General features: G+C 34.5%; 2 protein-coding genes across 9 annotated transcripts in view; one reads left to right on the plus strand and one right to left on the minus strand.

The window, feature by feature from the left end:
• Nucleotides 1-1,201: 1,201 nt before the first annotated feature.
• Nucleotides 1,202-2,372, plus strand: LOC108324849 (uncharacterized). Its single transcript, XM_052874060.1, has one exon. The coding sequence runs from the start codon at nt 1,202-1,204 to the stop codon at nt 2,237-2,239; it is 1,038 nt and encodes a 345-aa protein (XP_052730020.1). The 3' UTR covers nt 2,240-2,372.
• A 1,318-nt stretch (nt 2,373-3,690) lies between these two features.
• The window catches only part of LOC108325790 (callose synthase 9), a 33,738-nt gene continuing 16,199 nt past the window's right edge, over nt 3,691-21,229 (minus strand). For 6 of the 8 annotated variants that reach the window (XM_052875528.1, XM_052875527.1, XM_052875530.1 and 3 more), the window contains 27 exons: nt 20,733-20,893; nt 20,495-20,615; nt 18,376-18,473; nt 18,177-18,267; nt 17,937-18,097; nt 17,757-17,866; nt 16,124-16,258; nt 15,524-15,592; nt 15,251-15,428; nt 15,035-15,149; nt 14,669-14,788; nt 13,512-13,627; nt 13,336-13,419; nt 13,152-13,264; nt 12,019-12,071; nt 11,781-11,957; nt 11,239-11,286; nt 10,766-10,924; nt 10,319-10,432; nt 10,156-10,244; nt 9,033-9,191; nt 8,862-8,964; nt 8,061-8,180; nt 5,699-5,911; nt 5,249-5,299; nt 4,980-5,162; nt 3,691-4,161 (listed from right to left, as the gene is read on the minus strand). In XM_052875528.1, the coding sequence (XP_052731488.1) occupies nt 3,925-4,161; nt 4,980-5,162; nt 5,249-5,299; nt 5,699-5,911; nt 8,061-8,180; nt 8,862-8,964; nt 9,033-9,191; nt 10,156-10,244; nt 10,319-10,432; nt 10,766-10,924; nt 11,239-11,286; nt 11,781-11,957; nt 12,019-12,071; nt 13,152-13,264; nt 13,336-13,419; nt 13,512-13,627; nt 14,669-14,788; nt 15,035-15,149; nt 15,251-15,428; nt 15,524-15,592; nt 16,124-16,258; nt 17,757-17,866; nt 17,937-18,097; nt 18,177-18,267; nt 18,376-18,473; nt 20,495-20,615; nt 20,733-20,893 (3,378 nt within the window). In that variant the 3' untranslated portion in view covers nt 3,691-3,924. The remainder of the gene's footprint in view (nt 4,162-4,979; nt 5,163-5,248; nt 5,300-5,698; nt 5,912-8,060; nt 8,181-8,861; nt 8,965-9,032; nt 9,192-10,155; nt 10,245-10,318; nt 10,433-10,765; nt 10,925-11,238; nt 11,287-11,780; nt 11,958-12,018; nt 12,072-13,151; nt 13,265-13,335; nt 13,420-13,511; nt 13,628-14,668; nt 14,789-15,034; nt 15,150-15,250; nt 15,429-15,523; nt 15,593-16,123; nt 16,259-17,756; nt 17,867-17,936; nt 18,098-18,176; nt 18,268-18,375; nt 18,474-20,494; nt 20,616-20,732; nt 20,894-21,229) is intronic. The other 2 variants (XM_052875531.1, XM_017558872.2) reach the window with 2 other exon arrangements.

Raw genomic sequence — 21,229 nt, forward strand, 5'->3', positions numbered from 1 at the left:
ATTAAGGTAATAGATTAGTGAGTCTTTCACCTCTATATAATGCTCTATTTTCTCATTTCTATTTAATGACTCACACACTTGATTCCCAACACTCAAATCCTACACAAGTCTTTTAATAATTTTAAGTATCATAAATATTATTTTAATGCCAAAAGAACAATGAACTTGGACGTTGTAATAGGAAAAAAAATAAAATTTTACCTCCTATATTAATTATAAAAAATGATAAAATATTTTGAGGTTAGTTCTTAAATCCCACGTCTTTTAATAACTTTTGAATAAATATATGAAGTATCTTTGATACTATAACTAATTATCATTTATGTGTTGGGTCTAACAATGAGTAGGTTCATAAGGAGACATAAACACCAATAATATATGAGTCCAATTATATAAAGGATTGACACCACTCTTTACCCAAAACCTTAAGATAATGAGTTAATAATCTTCTATTTTTATACAATGTTTTACTTTTTCATTTTTATCCAATGTGAGACTTAGACTCACATTTGGACTTAGACTCATATAAATGATAGTGATTAATCAACTTGTAATGCAGAAGAAAATTGTAGATGTTAGATGTGATAAAAAATTAACTCTGGCCAAAAAAATAAAAAAATGGCCATGATAGATTTTTTTTATTAGTTATCAATTATGAATAATTAATATAATTAACTGAGATTTAGGTAGAAATAATCAACCAATAAAATTAAAGTTATTCCTTTTTTCAGGTAGTGGGCGTTTAGACCAGTATTTATTAATTAGTAAAATAAGTTTACTTATAATATAAAATTATAATTTTCTTTTGCAAGTATTTAATGTCAGCAGTACAAAAGTCTATTATTTTCAGGATTTATCGTCAAATTGCTGGTCAAGTCTTCAACAAAAATTCATCATTTCTAGTATCAATTAATTGAAACACATTTTTAATAAATGCTGAAATCTCAATATAAATTAATAAGGCAAGAACTTTGAGAATTGACTCGTGTATTTTAAATTAAAAAATATATATTTCAAATCCCAAATAAATTGGTTCCTTGATGAAATTAATACCATGCATTAGTAAGAAAAATAAATTAATACGAAAGTGAATAAAAAAGAAAAAATAGACAGAAACACGTTATAAAGTGGCGAAAGAAACAGCAACTATACAAGCGCATGCACACTCATTTTCAGAATCTCTTTGAATTCCTTCACGACAATGGCCAACAACTTTAGCACCACCCTCTTCCCTCTCTCGGCTTCAAACGCAGTCCAAAAGAGCGAAGCTTTAACGGTGAAAGGAATGAGCCAGCTTGGGTTGAGCCAAAGGGTCAAGAGTCTCAGAAAAATCTCATTGGCCACGAAAAGAAGAGCAGTGATGTTTCATGGCACTGAAAAAGGGAAGGGCAAAGAGGTTCTGAGGGCTCACTTTTCGGATCTGTCACCAACTTCACTAGATGTTGATGGTGGCGACACTGAGAGCATCTTAAGAAAGAGTCAGATAGTGAGAGAAAAACTGGAAAATGCAGTTTGCAACACTCGCATTGAGGAGAATAATAAGAAAGCCAAGGAAATGCTGCAAGCCAAACTTCTCTCTGCATTCGCTTCTGAAAGTGATGCCGCTGTTGGTGAAACTTCCTCAACACCCCAAAGGGGAAGTTTTTTGAACCATTTTGCTTATCCCTTTCCGAACCGTAGCAGTGCCCATTTTTCGCAGACAGACACAGAGGTTGACAAAAGCATCATCCTTTGTGCAACTCCATTGAGGGTTTGTTTGCCCGGCGAAAGCGTTTATGGGGGGCAGAAGGCGAGAAACGGCAGCGTGGGTGAAGCGGTTGAGGATGTTTGTTGTAGCAGGGGCGATGAGAGCGAATACGACGGTCGGATGCACAGCAATCCGTACAAGAAGAACGGCCCGTACACGTGTCCGAAGTGCGGGTGCGTGTTTGAGACGTCGCAGCGGTTTGCGGCGCACGTGAGTTCGAGGCACTACAGGTACGAGACGAAGAGTGAGAGGAAGAAGAGAATGATGGCGAAAATCCGAAGGAGGAGTCTGCGTCTTGAATGGGAAAACGGTGCACTGAGTGTTGTTGCTGACGATGGTTCTAGAAGAAATAGCAGTGTCTTTGCTCCTGCTGAAGTGAAGATTGAAACTGAGAGTGTTGTGAGGCTTCAGCTTGCTCCTCCTCCTGGATGGCCAAAAATAACTGAAGCTGCTGGAGCTGTCAGAATAAAATTGGAGCCATTAGACAATTGAATCAAATGCTTTGTTTAATAGTTATTCACAGGATCATCAGGAGCAGTTTGCACTAGCTCTTATCAGTCTTCACCTTTTGTTTGCGTTTTCTGTTTCAATAAATACTGGATTCTCACATTCTTGTTTGATGATGGTTCATGAACTCAGATCCATTTCTAATTCTTCTCGAAACTTTGTGTATTTTATTCAGAATAACCATATTTTCACAATATTTTAATATATAATTTTGTAATTGATTCAAAATTAATCTATGACCAATAATAATAATAATAATCCTAAATACCAATAGGATCCCTCATAAAATAATAACTAAAAGTTAAAATATTATCAAAATAACGTTTTGAAAGTATTATTATCTTTTTTTTTTAAAACTTGTGTTTTTCGGATACTTATCTCAGTGAAAAATATATTTTAAGTTATGTAGTTTATATTATATAAATTTTTAATCAGAATTATATTTTGGAATATGAATTGCTTTTAAATTGCATAGTCTGAAATAATGCAATACATATCATTATTCAGGATTCCGTAATTCTTGATACATTTTCTATTTTGCATTTCAGAATATAAATATGTATTATAAGTTGTATTTCGAATTGTTTTTCTAATTTGTACAATTTAAAATTCAAAATATATTGTGTAATATAAGTTTATATTCTAAAGTATACATTGGAAAATATAAAAATATTAATATTAATGTTTAACATTTTGGATTGTTAATCATTGTGTAAAGTTGTTTAAACTTACGGTAGTACAGGTTGAGGGTGCAGAAAAAAATGCCCCAAAATTAAATTTGAAGTCCAAAACCTAATAAAGAAATTTAAATTGCTCCCTGAAACCCTATGATATTTGAAACACCTGTTTTACCGCCATGGAGTTTTATTTCAAACGGTTTTCTCTTAGAAGTTGTATTGTGCTGTTGGTTGAAAGTTGAAGAGAAGTACTCCAGAAGCAGTTTTGAAATCACATAGGCCATGCTAATGTTTTTTCTTTTTAAGTTTTAGGGTAAAGAATTATTAATAGGAAGTCGAAGTCTGAAAAAAAAAATCAAAACATTACTTAAAAAGTTACGAGAACTTTAACCAATAATTGTTACAATAACAATAAAAAAAAATCACACCTATTTTGGTCTAGTGCATGATTAAAAAGATTTTTATTAAAACTAATTATTGGATACGCTTTGTTTTATTATGTAGCTAGCATATAGTTCGTTACAAATATTTCACATAATTTAAATGCAAGTTCATTCCGGTGTAAGACAATAATAAGCTTTGTACTGTAATAGCTGCTGATTGGAAGAAACCACAAATAGAATTTTCGAACATGGAAATATGTTGAATATCTTGTGACTTGCTAATCCTCAAAAATAGGGAAAACAAAACAAGCACGAATAGAAAACATTTTCATGACAATATTTTACTAAAGAATGCAGGGCAATAAGTAAACTGGAATACAAGAAAATTCAAAACTGATATTGCATACATTAAACCCAATGCTACATCAAACGATTTAAATATAGCATACACTATATAATTCATGATACAACTATTCACAATGCTGGCCGCCTATAGAAAATCTATACTTCACACAAGAAGATTTACTAACGCTCAACCTATCCACGAAATCTAAAAAGGCATCATTTATAGTATCTGGATCAGGAACAAGGCATGAGCCAAATACAACTATCATATCCCAGTATTTGGATTGTTCCCAGCTAGAATTAGAGAAATTTCTAACCCTCGGCTAAAAGCCTGGTTAAACATGAGGCGAGTTTGGAATGTTGATACAAAAGGGAACCACGAAAAGAATGCAATGGGTACAAAGATGAGCATTCCCATACCAGCGTCATATAGTCGAGCAATTGATCGAACAGATTTCCATAGTCCTAGCTTCTTCATCAGAGGCTTCCATGCAGCAGCAATCTGAAAAGAAACATTATAATTAGAAGGTAAGAGTGGAATTTATCCTCCTGCTTGGGTGCCAGCTTGACCACACGAAACTCATGTGGCAGTTTCATTTATTTTTTGTTTCTACTTTTAGCTGACATGTTTCACTGATTATTCAAAGAGAAAAAATTGACCACATGACATGTTTTCTCGTTTAACTCACTGCTTGTAGTTAAACGCAAAACAATTTTGATCATAAGAATCAAACTCCAAAGAAAGCTGTTCGAAAGCTACTTTAATTGGCTTATCAGGTTTCTTCTAAGTGTCTTAGAGAGGGCTATCAACAAAGAGGCGACCTAGAAAGGTTTGTTTGAGTGCAGCAGCTTCCAAGTTAATTTCCTATGGAGCTGAGATACTACCATGACTGCAAATATTACTAATGTAGATCTTATCAAATCAGTTCTGGGAAATTAAGCTTTAAGCATAAATTCAAATATTGCATCAGAACTTATCTATGGTTGGACCACCTATACTGTGGACACCCCAAGCCTGCCTTAATTGCAGTCTATAAGAGTTGGTTGCTGGTGTTTCAAAAAGGACTAACAATGGATGGGTTTGACCAGAGAAGCTGAGAAGCATCCTAAGGTGCAGCCGTGGTGATGTTAACCCTCAAATGGTTTACAGATCCTATTATTGACTCGACATATACGATAGTCCTTATAAAGCCAAGAAAGTCCCTATCTTATAATCCCTTTTTCTTATATTGAATTAAGCGCCAAGCCCAAATATTAAGACAACCTAATTGTGTAAAATAACAAATAATAGCATATAGTTTAGAGGAAAAGAAAACTCACAGACAGAATTCCCCATCCAGTAGGAATGAAAGCCAACATAGAAGCAAATACGTCAGGTAAAGACAGCTCAGTCAATAGAACTGCTACAACCAAACCAGCCAGTGCTAACAAAAGGGAGACTCCTTGTATAAAGCGCAAAAGAAGCTGGAAATTGACTGATATCTTCTGGCTGAATGTGAACACCTAATGTGCAAGAATAAAAATAGGCATGAAGATGCAAAATTACCATGTATAGTTAGATGAAAGTCGACACAGTGCATATTTTTCACCTTGAAAAGAATTATGAGCACTGCCAGAACTACCCACGAAAGTCCATAAACCTGTACAAAATGTGAAAATAAGCAGTCAGTTCACAAACCAGTGCACATTCTGTACATGCAGATACATAAACAAAACTGTTTCAACTTTTGACTTTGGACCCGGTTATCTACTGGACGGACCCTTCTATTCAAATAGGACACCTTCTAAGCTTTGAATAAAAAATATAGAAAAAAAAATGTAAAATATAGATTCATTAATCAAGTATTATTTTATAATCAAGATATTCTAGAAACAATTTTATTTTATTATTGGTCATGAATATCTCTATTCATGATATGATTCAATTATTGATTCAGTAAGCTAGCCTTCCAATTCATGATTTTTATCACGATCAAGGCATAGGGTACATGTCACACGACTAGGATTTTCATCCGGTCCTTCTAGGCGGAGATGGCAACCTTGTAGATCTTGCTTATCGAGGGTTCCACCACAAGGCAGAGAAAAGTGAAGGCATTATTTCGGGAATAGACAGCCTCGCCAAGGGAGGACTTGGCACGGCAGTGAGGCTCTAGAGCATCAAAAGTGAGGGCACCATTCAACTTCAACTCCACAAACCATTTGCGTACAAGGTGTGCACTGCTCCCAGAGATTCTGGCAACAATAAATGAAGGCTGGCAACAGGGGAGAGTCAGTAAAAGAATGTAACGTGGCAAATGTAAGACATAACTATGGATAACCGAATGGCTATAATTTTGGTCCACGTAGCCTTCATCCTTAAAAAATGGAATAAGGGGTTTGACAATTTTAGACAGATAAAGTCAGCTGAAAACTGTCTAGAAATGATGGGAAATATCAACATTGCAGTACTAATTGTATAGCAAAAGCAATGTATAGACAATAAAATCTACTGCATCCCAATAGGACAAGGATCTCCAACTGCTGTTCATCAACTCAACAAACATTTTCCCTCAGCTAAAGCTTACTAAACTCTAACAGCTTTTCTGAACTTAACTTTGGACAAAACCAACTTATAAGATAATGTTTGTTCTCCACTTATATATTATAATTTGATCATATCTCTAGTCAATATAAGATCTATAAGACCTTAATTCCAAATAAACCTTTCTGAGAAAAGAACAGATAACATGTGTACCACCATACATGGCTTAGTGATGTTGCATGTAAAAGAGACTAACACTGCTACAAAGGCAAGAAATCAATTTGAAGATTTAGTTGGAATTTGAGTATTGTATGACAAAGGAAGAGATTTAGCTGAAGTGATTCATTTGCTGCAAGGATATCCAGACAAGCAAATTATATAAAAAGTCCACTACCACAAACACCACCACAAATGGTAATGATTAAGCTTGAGGTGTAGATAAAGTCAAGGAAAAATGTAAGAGAAAGAAAAAATTGTTAACTAATCCAGCCAATTGATACGGGCAGGAATGTTTGCATAGGATAGATTTAATCACATGAGAGAAAAAATATATTCACTTCAGATGGAGAAAGTGAAGTTCAGACAGATAAGATACAAAGTGTGATAGCCAAAATATGAGATGGGGAATTGAAATTAGATTCTCAATAAGGTATCAAATTTCCTCCAAATTGAATATCCTGCATTCTGCAAAGTGGAATATACAAAGCAGAGATTATACAGAGTTGAAGACTTGGAGAGTGAAGCAAGAACAGACACCTTAAAGCTGAAAAAATTTAGAAAACAAAGATGCTGTTGAAATAGGTGATATTATTTTGTTGTACAGATTTATAAAAGTGGTTTTTGGATGTACCTAGCCTTAGGTCAAGGATGGCAAATGATAGATGTATTTTGGGATGTCTACATAGCAAAGATGTCAAAGTGCACAATGATGCCTATCTTGAGCTTTTGATTAAAAATAGAAAGGAACATAAGCTGTAGCCTCCCTCTTTGAGATATACTTGCACTCACATTTACAAACATATACATCAGCTGAGATGAAACTCTGACTTTTTAAGTTGGTATTTGAACAGGTCAACCCCACTATATTCAAAATTTTCTGGTAAAATAAAGTCACTCACCACTAGAGAGACAAATAACATCCCACCCCATAACTTATTCCGTTACAATCGTTTATTACGAATTTATCTTTATTAAAAGGCTAAAATCTTCATTTCGTCCTAATCTCCATCTTAATTATTCAATTTGGTTCCTTTATGTTTTTTGTTCATTGACAGCAGATCAATATAACCAAAAAAACTTAATTGAATCATTTTAACAAAAATTAGGACTATGCCAGTTTGTTAATATCAATTTAACATAAATGACCTAATTGAGGAAGAGTGTTGAAATAAGTGATAGTATTTTGTTTTAAGGCTTTCATAAAAACTGTTCTCGGGTGCACCTACCTTTAGGATAAGAAACATATATTTATACATCAGCTGAGATGAAACTCAAGTGATGCTATATATTATGGACAAAAATCAGCCATAGTAGAGAATTTGTTCACTTAATATCATTGTTGAAATGATAGAGGATTCTCTAATTCGACAAACCCTATGAATCACCTTTTATATTAAACAGAAGAGAGACAAATTCAAAAATAGATAAGTGTTGTAGAGCAGTTACAAATATTAAGCATCTGATCAATGTGTAATTAGGTATTAGCTCAATTATAACTAGTTCGGTAATTTGAGTTTAGTTAGTGTAAGTAAAAACTTGTGTACACTAATTACTAATTACTCACATAACTTGGATAGAATATGGAAACAAGAAAAAAAATATTAAAAACCAGTATTTTTGCAAAAGGAAGGAAACACAATGAAACAAAAAACATGTAATACCGTCAGTGAAGTGCTAGTTCCTTTCACGTTAAGCTTGTACACAATGCCATACTGAAAGATGAAAAATCTGAGACTCAAAATAGTTTCAGCTATCCTTGAACCCAAGCTCCTGATATGAGCCTGTAGATGAAATAATTAATAAATATTGAGACAGATATTTGATATGTAAGAATACCAAACTTAGAAAGATATGGTGCATCTTGCTGTAATAATCTCAATAATAAATGTTGATCACAATCTTGCATTAAATCCATAATACATTGCAGCAGTTCTTGCTCATTCAATTATCCATATCTTTATCTTGGAAAGGGAGTGAATGTGTAGTTCAAGAACTAACTTGATCTTACTGCTGCAAATTAATCAAATTATATAATAATTTATCTTGTAGATTTTGCCAGTTTCATTCATTAATATATGTCCACCACAATCCCATAATACAACATAGTAGTTCTTGTTCATGTGCATTAAAATAGAGAAGCTACACTAATGTTGACGAAAACGGAATGCTCACTCCAGGGATCAGCTTTATCTTACAGCTGAACATTAATTATATCATTTAACAGTTTATGTGGTAGTAATTACTCATTTCTTCCAACAATAAAAGTCCAACACAATCTTGCATCAAATCCAGGATGCATCATATCAGTCCTTGCTCATTCCCATGAAAATAGAGAAGCAAAAGCCCCTTTGATTACCCATTCCAAGACTGTAGTCTTGAGGAAGAGGGAATACCAACTGCTGCAAGTCTGCCTATATAAAAAAATTAGAACACACAACTACGAAAATGTTTATCCTAATTACCAGTTCTTCTTCCCACCAAGCTTCCCAGCTTTCTTCTCCCTTAACACCAATTCCACCTCTGTATAGTAGCCAATTTGTCCAATCTCTAAAGTCTTCCACCACCCTAAAAGGAACACCATGAGGGAAATTAATTATGAGACATGCCTGACAGAATACGAAGATAGTACTTACTTCTGCCATTCAAATCCAGATGGGTTGAATAAATATGGTGCAAACAACCAGGATAGAGCCATAAACCAACTGCTTATGCTCAGAAGAATATACGAGAGTGCACCACCTTCATTATAGCCATATGCAAGATAAACTATCAACAAAAGTGCCACCTCCAACCTGAAGACAAAACATATGAATACATTTGTCATATATCAGGGAAAGGAAGACAAGGATGCAATCTAAATGAGAATAATTTCATAAATACCAGATGGAAAAATTATTGGACTATCCTAATGTCTATAATAATGAGTAAATGAATGCATGCAAAAAGTCTGTTAGCAGCAGTGAAGTAAGTTTAGTTCACTTAAAGAATTAGAGAGAGAAACTAAAATTTTATTATTTCTTCATCAAACCCTAATACATCACTAATAATACTTATGCAAGAGATAGGAACAGTAAATAAAAAAAGAAACAAAAACAGAAGGCTCCTAAAGAGCCTACAACTAAGATACATTACATTTCAACAAGTTCACGTTCTTTAAACCTTTCATTAGATTCTAAATTCAGAGAATCCCTATTTTTTCCCCAATCTCTCCATTCCCTATTCCCGAGTTTTCTATGAAATTTTATCAGTGTATAAAAGCTATTTACTGATACCAAGTCATGCAATTATGTCAACTATAAAAGCTATTCCCCAATCCCTACTAATTATGTCAACTCTAGCAATTAGCTGTTTAGCATATTCACCAAGTCCCTTCTTAGAGGCCCCAAATTAAGTACATTTGTAATAACCATGAAGCATATGACATATATGCTTCAACTTGAGGGGGAGTTGTAGATTGTATTCAGCTGTCACAGACATGTAGGAAATTAACCGTTATATAATCTAGGAAATTAAGATGACTGATTCCTAATTATTAGGTGCTTTTATAATAATTGTTTCTATAAGATAATATAAATACATACTTTATTGTCTGCATTGGACACACAATACATTCAGAACATATACAATTCTATAATGAGTTAAGCAGATAATTTAGTAAGAGAATAAAAAGAGATGTGAAAATAATTTGGAGAAAAACTTAATGTATTACCCTGACTTTGAGACTAGAGTCTTAATAGAGAGAAACAGAAGCCTCACCCTTTAACAAAATGACTACGAGAGTAGAGTCTGTAGTTCTCTGAAAACTTGATATGGCGGACAACAAACCCACGGCCAGTAGCTTGATACTGTTGACAAATAAACGGATTAAGAGTTGAGAGGATAAGTACAGAAAGAGATGTCATAGAGTAGGCAGACAAACCCTTGCACCACCATGAAGAATGGTCCGGCCAAAATAATGTGTTCTTGTACCCAAGGAAAATGTGAAAAAGACAGTGCATAGCTGAAACTGCATTGTGAGAAAACTGACAATGGCCTGCAGGCCAATAAAAATGAGTGTACTTCAAATTATTTGTTTGCAGGGCATTAAATATACAAGTTCAAGGCCAATTCAACAGACAAGAAGAAACACTAATTTATTAACTGAATTTATAGTCAAACGCCTAAAATTGCAAGATGTTAGTCAAACACCAATCCAACTGCTTTTCAAGAACAATACAATTAGCTACACATTTTGTCATTACCTAAACTTGCAGATGCGACCTAGAGACGTGTTTGTACATGCCAACTTCTCAAATATTGATACTATTTCTAATATCAACTATCTTGTATGATAGCCATTAAATTAAGGAAAGGGATACACACTTACCCTCAAGAAACCTTGCTCAAGAATGGAGCCCAAAACCATTGGCACAGCAGTGAACATACCAATTTGAAAGAGAAATTGTGTATTCAAAGCGGCACTCAGTGCAGTGTTCTTAGTTATCGAAGCCCTTTCTGCAATGGTTTCGCCAACACCAGATAGTGCCTGGAAATAGAGTGCATTTGTGGTTATAAGTATACGCAGAACACAAATTGTGAAAATTACATGTCGAGTGATTGTTACAAATAATCTTGATTGAAACAAGACAAAATTCCACAAAATAACAGAAACAAACCACTGATAATGGTAAAAGAACCGAAATGAAATCATGTCAACTCAAGACATTACAGACGTGAATCTGATGTGAACAAAAAACATGTGGCTCTAGAACTATAAAATTTTGAACAAAAAGGAAAAGATAATCACAACACAAGAAACCTTAGATAAGTACCATGAACGTTTTACACAATCCAACTTACCAGATAGGCTTTCCCATATAGAAAGGCATACACAGTCAGCACTGTTAGCTGCAACATCAGAAAGACAAAAAGTCATCCAGTGAAGAAAACTGTATTAAGTGGAATATTTCCATGACATGTGTCAGTGTTAATGTAATGTATGGCTGGGTTCTCTCACTCTCATTCTGAGCCTTGCTCGATCAAAAGTTTTGATTCAAAACCCATGTTATAAATGAAACTATTTAATTATCATCCACTTGTAAGGTCATTTTAAGTTCAGCAGGTCTTCCTAGACCCTTTAATTTGAATATAATCAATCCATTTAATTCATGTTTGTGAGAAAAGAGACACTATAGCTTTTCTTTTTATTCTACAAAAGAACCTCAAGCATATTCCTGTCATCTTCTCCTTGATAGGCTACTCCATCTCAAATTTTAATTTCTCCTGCCCTTGTATTTTTTTGCAACAAGTTGGTACTCCATTGTTTGTTGTGTTGTTTAGGATGGATTCACATACTTACTAATTCAAGCAACAAAAAATAAATGACACATAAATGGGCATACCATGGTACAGAAGTAGTATCCAACTGTTGTAAAATAAAACGACATCATCCGGAAAAAATCAAAAAGCTGCCCCAGTCTGTATACATCACGGCTGAGAACCTGTTCACCATTACCACCTGAAACTTTTCCTTCGAACAGTGCAATCTGATTGAGCCCAACATCTCTTCCCTTACCAACCTGCAAATTTTCTATTAGAAAAGGATTTGTTGTATAGGCATCATTAAACGACAAGGCTCACCTGAATATATTCATGATGTGTAATATTTCCCTGACGTAAGGTTGAATTGAATCCTGTCAATTCAAAAGAACATAAAAAAAGTGCAGCAAAGGGAAAAGAAGGAAAAATGAAAACGGCATTTCAAACAGTACACACTAAGACCTAAACCTAAAATACATACAGGTAAATAAGTAAATCCTGATAAAACTTCAAAGAAAACTGTATTACAGATAACAAATGAGTAAATAAGTAAATATATTGCTGAGTTTATGGGAGCTATTCATGTCATAGAGTATGATAAAAGTACCAGATTTAGAAGACTCAAGTTGAAATGTGATTCAATTTTTGGTTTGTCAAATTTTCTCTCATCAAGAGGTTCTACCGTGGTGTATCGTTAGAGGAAATGTGTAAAGTTTTGCGGTGGTATTGGTTTTAAGGTGTCACATTTTTCAGGAAAGAAATCATAGTGCTGAAAGTTGACGAGTTCAATCCTATCTTCTAGGGAAGTGTTTCAATGGAATACGATTATGCCAACTTTTATAAGTTTGGACTTTTATCATTATAGGTTTCTTTTCCTATGTATCTAGTTAGATTGTGAATTTTTGTTCATGGGTTCTTTTGTTTGATAATATTTTCATGTGATGGCATGTGATAAATGTAAAGTGTCAACAAAGCTGAAATATCAAGGAGCATAGTGATGCCTAGCATAAGTTTTATAAGAGAAAAAAAAATTGTTGAGAAATAAATATTTTCTGAATAGTTAGTGAATTTGGTCTACAGGTGTCAACAATCTCAAGGCTTAAGTACCACATCAACTAGCTGATCCTACTCAATGCAAGACTCAGCTAATTAACCTAGTCAGTTAATTAGTTATCCCAGTCTTTCATAATTCTTGTTTTTTAAACTTTACATGTTTCTATATTACAAGTTATAAAAATTTACAAATTCTAAATATAAAGTAGAAAATATTTTAATGCAATTTCAATTAGTTAAAGTCCAGATACAATGAACCTTGTAATCAGTAGTATATTAATACAATGATTCTCATCACAAGGAACCTTGGGAGTACGCTAGTTTTTTTAAATTAATGCATTGAGAAAATTTGACATTTTGACCATTCCCGAAACTGCCAAAGTTCAATGAAGTAGTCATACCAGAATAGATGTCTTCACTAATGTTGATAACACGGGAAGCCTTACTGATACCACCACGGGTTATGTGAAAAACTCTATCAAAAACATCAGGATGCCCATAATGCATGCGAACCCTGAATATGATTGCCGTACTTAGTTTGAATCTTGACAAGAAAAATAATTATATAATTTCAAATGTGCTTACTTCAATGGCCTTGCTAAAACCCGCTGCCCCATAGTCACAAAACTAGTTTCTTGACTGGACATAAATGATGCCAAAGATGAGACACTGCATCATTAGCAGAGACGTTACATAGAGCTGCAAATAAAACAAAACCAAGTGTAAAAAGGACACAATCAAAGGATTTAAGAAAAACATACCTTCCAGTAAAAACATGTTCTCTAACACCAAGAATAGTAGGAGGACGAAGCCCATGATCAGAATGAAATTCCTCAAGAAGGTTCCTCATCTTTAAAGCCTCCTCAAAATAGTTATCCTATAATAAATTATAAAAAGGGTCAAAATAAAGCAACAGCAAAGAACTTGTACATTATCACAACATAGATCCTTATGAATAATGACAATCTATAAGTGAGTGGGTATACCTAAGTCAACAACCTCTCACAAAACTAGCTTGTAGGATAAGGATTGGATCCCACTTACACATTATAATCTGGCCTAATTTCTAGCACTGTGAATCTCCAGCACACCACTCACGTCGAGGAATGAACATCATGAGCATGAGGTTATACCTAGTTTATGGGAATAGTTTATGGGAATCCAAAGAACTTGACTAGAATAGTCTATGATACAATCCAAGTCAATGACTTTATACCTAGTTTAACCTCACAAAATCGACTTGTAAGATAAGAATTGTCCCTCATTTATATATTATACTATGACATAATTTTTAGTTGATGTAGGAACTTCAAAAACTATTAAAAATATTATGACTACATTCATGTCAATTGTTTGGACAGCATTTAATATAGACCAATGAAGATAACTGTTGGAAGTCCCACATCGACTAGAGATAAGGCCAATTCATACTTTATAAGTGGGTGCAAACCTCACCCTACAAGCCGGTTTTGTGGGGTTGAATTAGGTTTAAGTCCACTTCTAACATGGTATCAGAGCCATGGTTAAAGCCTATCCTAGCGATATTTGTTGTTTGCTGGGTATATTGTTCCACCCGCTATCCAGCCGCTATCGGACCACCCATTAAAAATGTCTAATCCCACGCTCGAGATGTATATTCCTTGGCGTGAGGAGAGTGTATTGGAAGTCCCACATCGACTAGAGATAAGGCCAATTCATACTTTATAAGTGGGTGCAAACCTCACCCTACAAGCCGGTTTTGTGGAGTTGAGTTAGGTTTAAGTCCACTTCTAACAATAACAATTAAGTCATCATACAAGACAAAATGACTTATAAAATAGGAGGGGACAAGCAGTGAGAATACATCACAGATCTGTATGAATCTTGACAATCAATTAGGAAACAATTAGTCAAATACAGATATAAAAACTGATATGACCTGATTCATGTCAATTGTTTGGACTGCATTGCCACGGGTAAATATAACAGCATGATTTTGATTCTCAGGCTTCCCTTCACCCAATTTGGGATTTCCAGGTAACTTCACAGAGTATATCTCCTGTGACAAAAAAATCAATAAATGGAGTGAAAAATATCAATCCAATTCAACAAAGGGAGGTCCCAAAAGTGAAAGTAAAAGCAACTTAAGTAAATAAGGCAATGTAATTCCATAATAGAAGGTAGCAAAAGTAAAAGTAACATAAGTAGTTATTCTATACGTGCTTTAGTTAAATTTGTTAACGAGAATAGATGTAAAAAGTATAAAAGCTTATTATTGTATATAACATGTATAGAAGAACAGCACCTTGTCTTTCCCATTAATATCAGCTTTCACCAGCTTTGAGTAGTATTCTGTGTTCACTTTTCCCTCTTTTAAAGTTTCAACAACATCAATGAAAGCGACCCGTAGAGCTTCATTTCTAAAATCATTAATTAACAAAAAAAAAGATGCCACCCTTGATTAAGAATCATTTAGAAAACAAAATAAACGAAATTTGATCCATGAAACTGTTGAACCAACCTTTGCATAAGTAAAGCAATATCAGCAGCCTCAGGCTTTTGCTCTTCTTTCTGCTTACCATATATTTGACATGTCACAACATAAGTGAACTTAAGATCTGCCTGGGCACGTGCCTCAGGGGATAATTCAAAGCCTCGTGTATCAGTTACTTCATCACAACCTACTGCAGCCTCCAAATCTAAATTAGAAAAAAGTAAATAAAAGAAAATTGGTTACAAACATGGTACCATGAGGAAAACGTGGTTTGAAGCATGACAGCGTGTATGTCCTTACCTCCGGTTGTAGTCCTCTCCAAATAGGTTTGAAGCATGAGAGCTTTCCTATAATACATCATACCCCGAACTACACATTCCAAAAAATAAACAGGAAATGTACATTTTTTTAGAACATTCTATAAAAAGAAAGCAAAAAGAAACTCACCCATTTCTAGATTCAGACAAATAACTCATTATTTCCTTCACTGTGTACTTCGTCAATTTAACCCATAAAATGGTGATTTTTTTAATTAAAGATTCCATGTTAGGCATCACTACAAATTTTGGCATCCGAGGAAGGTTGATGCCCCAACATTCAACAATCAAATACAATCTCATGGAAAGCTATATATAAAGGGGAAAAAACATATATAAAAAACATGGGGAACACAACCAAGCCCATGCTCATAAATATACAACCACGGTAACACAAGGAATACAGCTAAACAAAACCAAATTCAGGGACTTGATACCTGTTTCAGAAAAAATCTAAACTAATAACAGGAGGCATGACAAATATAATTTATATATAATACAATCTTTTATCACAAATAATCATTTTTGGACTAGTAAAACAGAAAACATAAAGGAAAAATCAAGTTGATTGGTAAAACATTACCTGTTCTGGCCAATGTTTGCCCCCTATACGAAGCCCAAAATCGCAATTCAAGAATATCACTAGGATTATCATAAAGTTCACTCTCAAGGGAATTTTCATCACGGCCAATTCTAGCAAGAAAGTTTTTCCATTCATCTGCAGTATATTATGAAAACTATCCATTAATGGATGACATTTAAAAATTATACACAAGAATGCATAGAGAATAACTCTAATCAATAATGGATTTTGGTTCAGAGTGCTGACCCCAGAAATGGGGATAGTGGGATGATTGTTACTTTATTAATCACTATGACACATACTGAAAGCAACTACAACAACTCGCAGCTGCGCATAACTAGTTTTAGCAATAGAGCCAATGAGTTGGGACAGCTTAATTTAGTAGAGTTTCAGAAACTTGTAAACACGCTAGAGAAAAAAGAGTCTCTTTTAAAGTGTGATGTGAGCCATACCTACTCAAAACTCACTTAAACTTAAATGCTCTAAGAGCTCATAATAATTGCTGAAATCAGGAAAATCCAATCACTGTCAGCTTGCAAGATCTCAATATTGAGACCGTAGATGATCTAACCTCTATAACCTATGTAGACAATCTAATCACAATGGACCTTTTACGAGTTTTGATGATAACAAATACTAAGTTTGAAAAACTTGTACAAACATGACTTTATTATTTGAATAATACTTTCTTTATCAAAAGCACAAATGAATATGTATATCAAGATTTTGTTTATCAAGCTTCTAATCAAGTGCTTGTCAAGGAAAACAAAAGATTCTATGCTGATGACAAAGATCAAGCAGAGATAAAATATAGAATAATGAAATGCTGCAACAGTCATATGACAAGGACTATATAAATGAGTCAAGCTAAAGAACACAACTACAATTTCCAGTTCTTTCAATTTTCTAGTGCTACAACACAATAGTGTTAAGTATTCTTTGTGGGTGTCCAAAACCATTGTAAATTTTTATAGCATGAAGTAAACTGAAAGATCTAAACCTGTTCTCTACTTGAGAGGTTCTTATACACAGGGGATAACCAGAAGTGGCTTGTGTACTCACTATAATTAGTTGATAAGTACAACCTATTCAACAGCTTGATAAAGGGAGAAATGAACATAGCTTGTGTTTGGGTGAACAGTTTTTAATTGTTTGTGCTGTTTATGTTGCTTGTACGCTAGAAGGTCTAGTCTAGGTTTTGTACCTTTCAAGGATATTCAAATAGGTTCCTTCTTTTAAGTTTCTATATGGATCTATTTATAAAATAGGCTTTCAGTGCAACAAATGCAAAGACTGAATGGCATCTCAAATGACGTCACACAGTGGTGGGTTTTGCCAGCAACAGTTCAGTGACCCGGGAACATGACAGCCACTACATAGCAGAAGACAGGTAAAAGAAGAAAGAGAGCCGCCCATGAGAAAATGAAATAGCTCACCAGAAAACAGCCCTTAGACTAGGATAACATGTAGGAACTGAAATGTTATTATGTCAATAAAGAATAGAGTATGAGAATAGCAATATAATAACAGGCACAAAAAGTGAGTTGAGCATTTCACTGGCCAATTTTAACCCCACAAATTCACTGGACAAGTGTAACTTTTACAATAACATAACCAATCAAAGTAAAATTACCTGGATATATCTTCTGAAGGTAGAACAGTATTGATATTCCATCTTCATTTTTCTTTAGGAGTTCAGACATGCTATAAAGCACAATCTCAGAATAATAAGGAGTGAAAACACTGCACAAACCAAAGAAAGATAAGCATGGAAAAAGTAAGAATAATAATTTCATCCAGAAAAAAGATTTACCTAAAGGATAACATCTCCCGAACTGGCTTTGCACTAGGCATCTTCATAAAAAGTGAGTTTGTGAAAAACTGTAGCCGTCGCCTGGCCTCAAGATTTTTAGGAATGCTTGAGGCAGATTCTTTGATAGTCAGCAAAGAATACAATCTTTTCACTTGCATTTTCTACATGCAATCAAAGGTTAAAAAAATTTTAAGGCAAGTTATTTGCACAATAATATAGAAAAACATGACTCGAGCTTACTAAATCTGTATTCTTGGGCCATTTCAGCTTCTCAAATAAACGCCCTTCCTCCCTAGCCTTTAACAGTAAACTCCAGGTGTCATAATTTTCCCTATAGGAAAAAGAAAAGAAAAATAGACATTAATTATCCCTGATGCAGGCAAGCAGGAAGACAGCATTTATAAATTAATGTATGCAGACAACAACAGTTGTGACAAACCTCATATTTACAGAAAGGACATCAAGTCGCATAACGTCATACAGATCTTGAATGGCCCTAACAGCACCCCTTTCCAATTCAGGTGTTTCAGTCTCTCTCTGTATTATGTCAAAAGTAAGACTTCAACAGCACGTTAAACTTCCACATATAGCACACCAAATACATGAATTCATGTTTTGCGCTCACACACACACATAAATAGATTGATAGTATAGAATTGTATTTTTTCAGTGGATGTATTGTGTGTCTAATGCAAACCACACAGCGATGATATTAGGATGATATTTTTCTAGGACTTTCAATGGCTCCCCCTGACCCAAAAGAAGCTTGATATTTGGATCCAGAAGAGTAACACTAGGATAACAGTCTAGCATATCAGTTTCAATAAGAATGTCCAGGACATACTTAAGTTGATTAATGACAATTCCAGAAGCAGATTGAGCAACTACAATGCCTAAGAAATATTATAGAGGGCCCAGACCTTTATTATGAAATTGTTGTGAAAGGTGCTCTTTGAGTTGTTGAATCCCAATCTCATCATCACTCGTGATGACAATGTCATCAACATAAACAACAAGGTAAATGCACTTGCCAGAAGAGGAGGGAAAAAAGAAGTCGGAATGATCAGCCTCACACCTGGTCATGCCAAACTATATCAAGACAAAACTAAAACGACCAAAGCAAGCCCGAGGAGATTGCTTCAAACTGTTAAGAGACTGTTGAAGACAAGAATAACTAGGAGCAAGAAAACCAGGGGGTTGATCTATTTAAACTTCTTGAAATTCACCATGTAAAAATGCATTTTTAATATCTAGCTGATGAAGAGGCCAATGATAAATAGCAGCCATAGCTAAAAAGAGAAGTGTAGAAGTTATTTTGGCCACAAGGGAAATGGTGTCATCATATGACCATCGGGTCCAATTTTTACTGCATAAACCCAATGACAGCCAACTATTTGCTTGCCAGGAGATAAAGGAACAAGGTCCCAGGTGCCATTGGAATGTAAGACTGCCATCTCCTTTACGATTGCCTGACTGTCAATTTTAGAAAAGTGAACCTCTAAAGTTATAGCTCAGATAACTGCTCACTAACTTAAAACTCATTCATTTTATACTTTTGACTTGTTTGAGAGTCTCTAAAGTTGCATTTTAATTTGGCAACTAGACCAACTCGGCCGAATTCGATCAATTTTCGACTACAGCTGACTTGCCTAATTCAGCCGATTTTCGACAAAGGCCAACTCATTTGAATTCCGGTTGAGACTAACTCAACCGAGTTTTGACCTTGCTCAACTCGACCAAATTGGGTCAATTTTTGGTTAGGGTTGAAACAGCAGAATTCAATCAATTTTCAGTTGGGATTGTCTCAACCATTCATGGTCCTCCTAGTTGAATTCCACTGCTTTTCATCCAAGGTCGACTCGGTCCAATTCGGTCAATTTCAATTGGGAGCAACTCAACTAAGTTTCGGCCGTGGTCGTCTTGACTGAATTGGGCCAAGGTAAATTCAACCGATTTTCTACTGGGGACGACAAGGCTGAATTTCGATTGAGACCAACTTGACTGAGTTTCGTCAGTGGCCTTCCCAGCCTAGTTCGGCCAATTTTAGGCCAGGGATGACTCGACCAAGTTTCGAGTGTGCCTGCCGAACAGAATTACGACCCTGATCCGTTTTGACATTTATGAGAGAACCTATGTTCTTAAGTGAAGACCAAATCTTTCATATCTACTTAGTTAATTTTTAATTTTTTTAAGGTTTAGGGTTTACTATTATTTATTATTGTGTCCCCTAGAAATACCTAATCTCACCTCTCAACACAAAAGAATGTGTTAGAAATTCCACATGAAGTTTTCAGCCATTTCTTTTGGCGTTTTGAAAAACAAGAGTGAGCTTCTGTTTGAACCTCAAATTTTACATGACATATTCTACTGTTGGCACAAATCTGATTAAAAAATGAAAAATATTCAACACAAGAAGCACAGCACTTCACAGTCACACTCAGCAATCACACATCTGAACAAGACCGTATACCCATTTTACAAATATTTGCAAGAAAAATATACAAAAACAGGGAGAAGATGCCAAACTAAAACTATACTAAATAGAAATGGACACAAACCAGGATTCCCATCAATGCCGTTACTCTTGATATCACGAGAGCTAACTTATTTAGATTGATGTCCAGATGAATACTCCTCTTTGTGATACTAGAATAAATATCTTCATATATCCTCTCAACCCTAGTGATATGGAACAATTGCAAAGAAACAAGATATCAAATACCATAAATTAGGTGTCGTATGATTGTTAAAAGAAAACACCGCATGATGCACTACACTATTATAACCGATACTTACCACTTCCTTCCCACATCATCTAGTATTTCTGTCAAAATGAATTTTATAGCATAGTAACACTCCTGCACGGCATACATCATATAATCATCCCGGGAAATCCTATCCCAGAGCTCATCTTGAGTATCTTTACTCTCAACAGCAATATCCCTAGCCAAAAATATCTACATAATCATAAAAAGAAAACCAAATGAATCTTAACAAAAAAAAAGACATAAGAGAATAAAATCAGTTAATCAGAAAAAATAAAAAACATAAATACATATACAGAGAGATCTGTGATAAGATGTAAGACTTAGTTTACAAAACTTAGTACACTTTCAAATACAAATGTAACTACTGGAATTTTCATATACACAATTTCTAATATGATTGCATCAAACAGATTCTTTTTCAACCTAATACAGAGCTGTAAGAAATTTAAACCAACACTATCAGAAATGTAAAGTTATTGATTGATATTGTACAATTGAATAATGTTCTCAAAAACATCAATCCAT

The sequence above is a fragment of the Vigna angularis genome, chromosome 3 (assembly GCF_016808095.1).
Source record: "Vigna angularis cultivar LongXiaoDou No.4 chromosome 3, ASM1680809v1, whole genome shotgun sequence".
Classification (NCBI taxonomy): Eukaryota; Viridiplantae; Streptophyta; class Magnoliopsida; order Fabales; family Fabaceae; genus Vigna; species Vigna angularis.

What these genes read in the sequence shown, in the direction of transcription:
- LOC108324849 (XM_052874060.1), top strand. Translation starts at nt 1,202, where the DNA reads ATGGCCAACAACTTTAGCACCACCCTCTTCCCTCTCTCGGCTTCAAAC.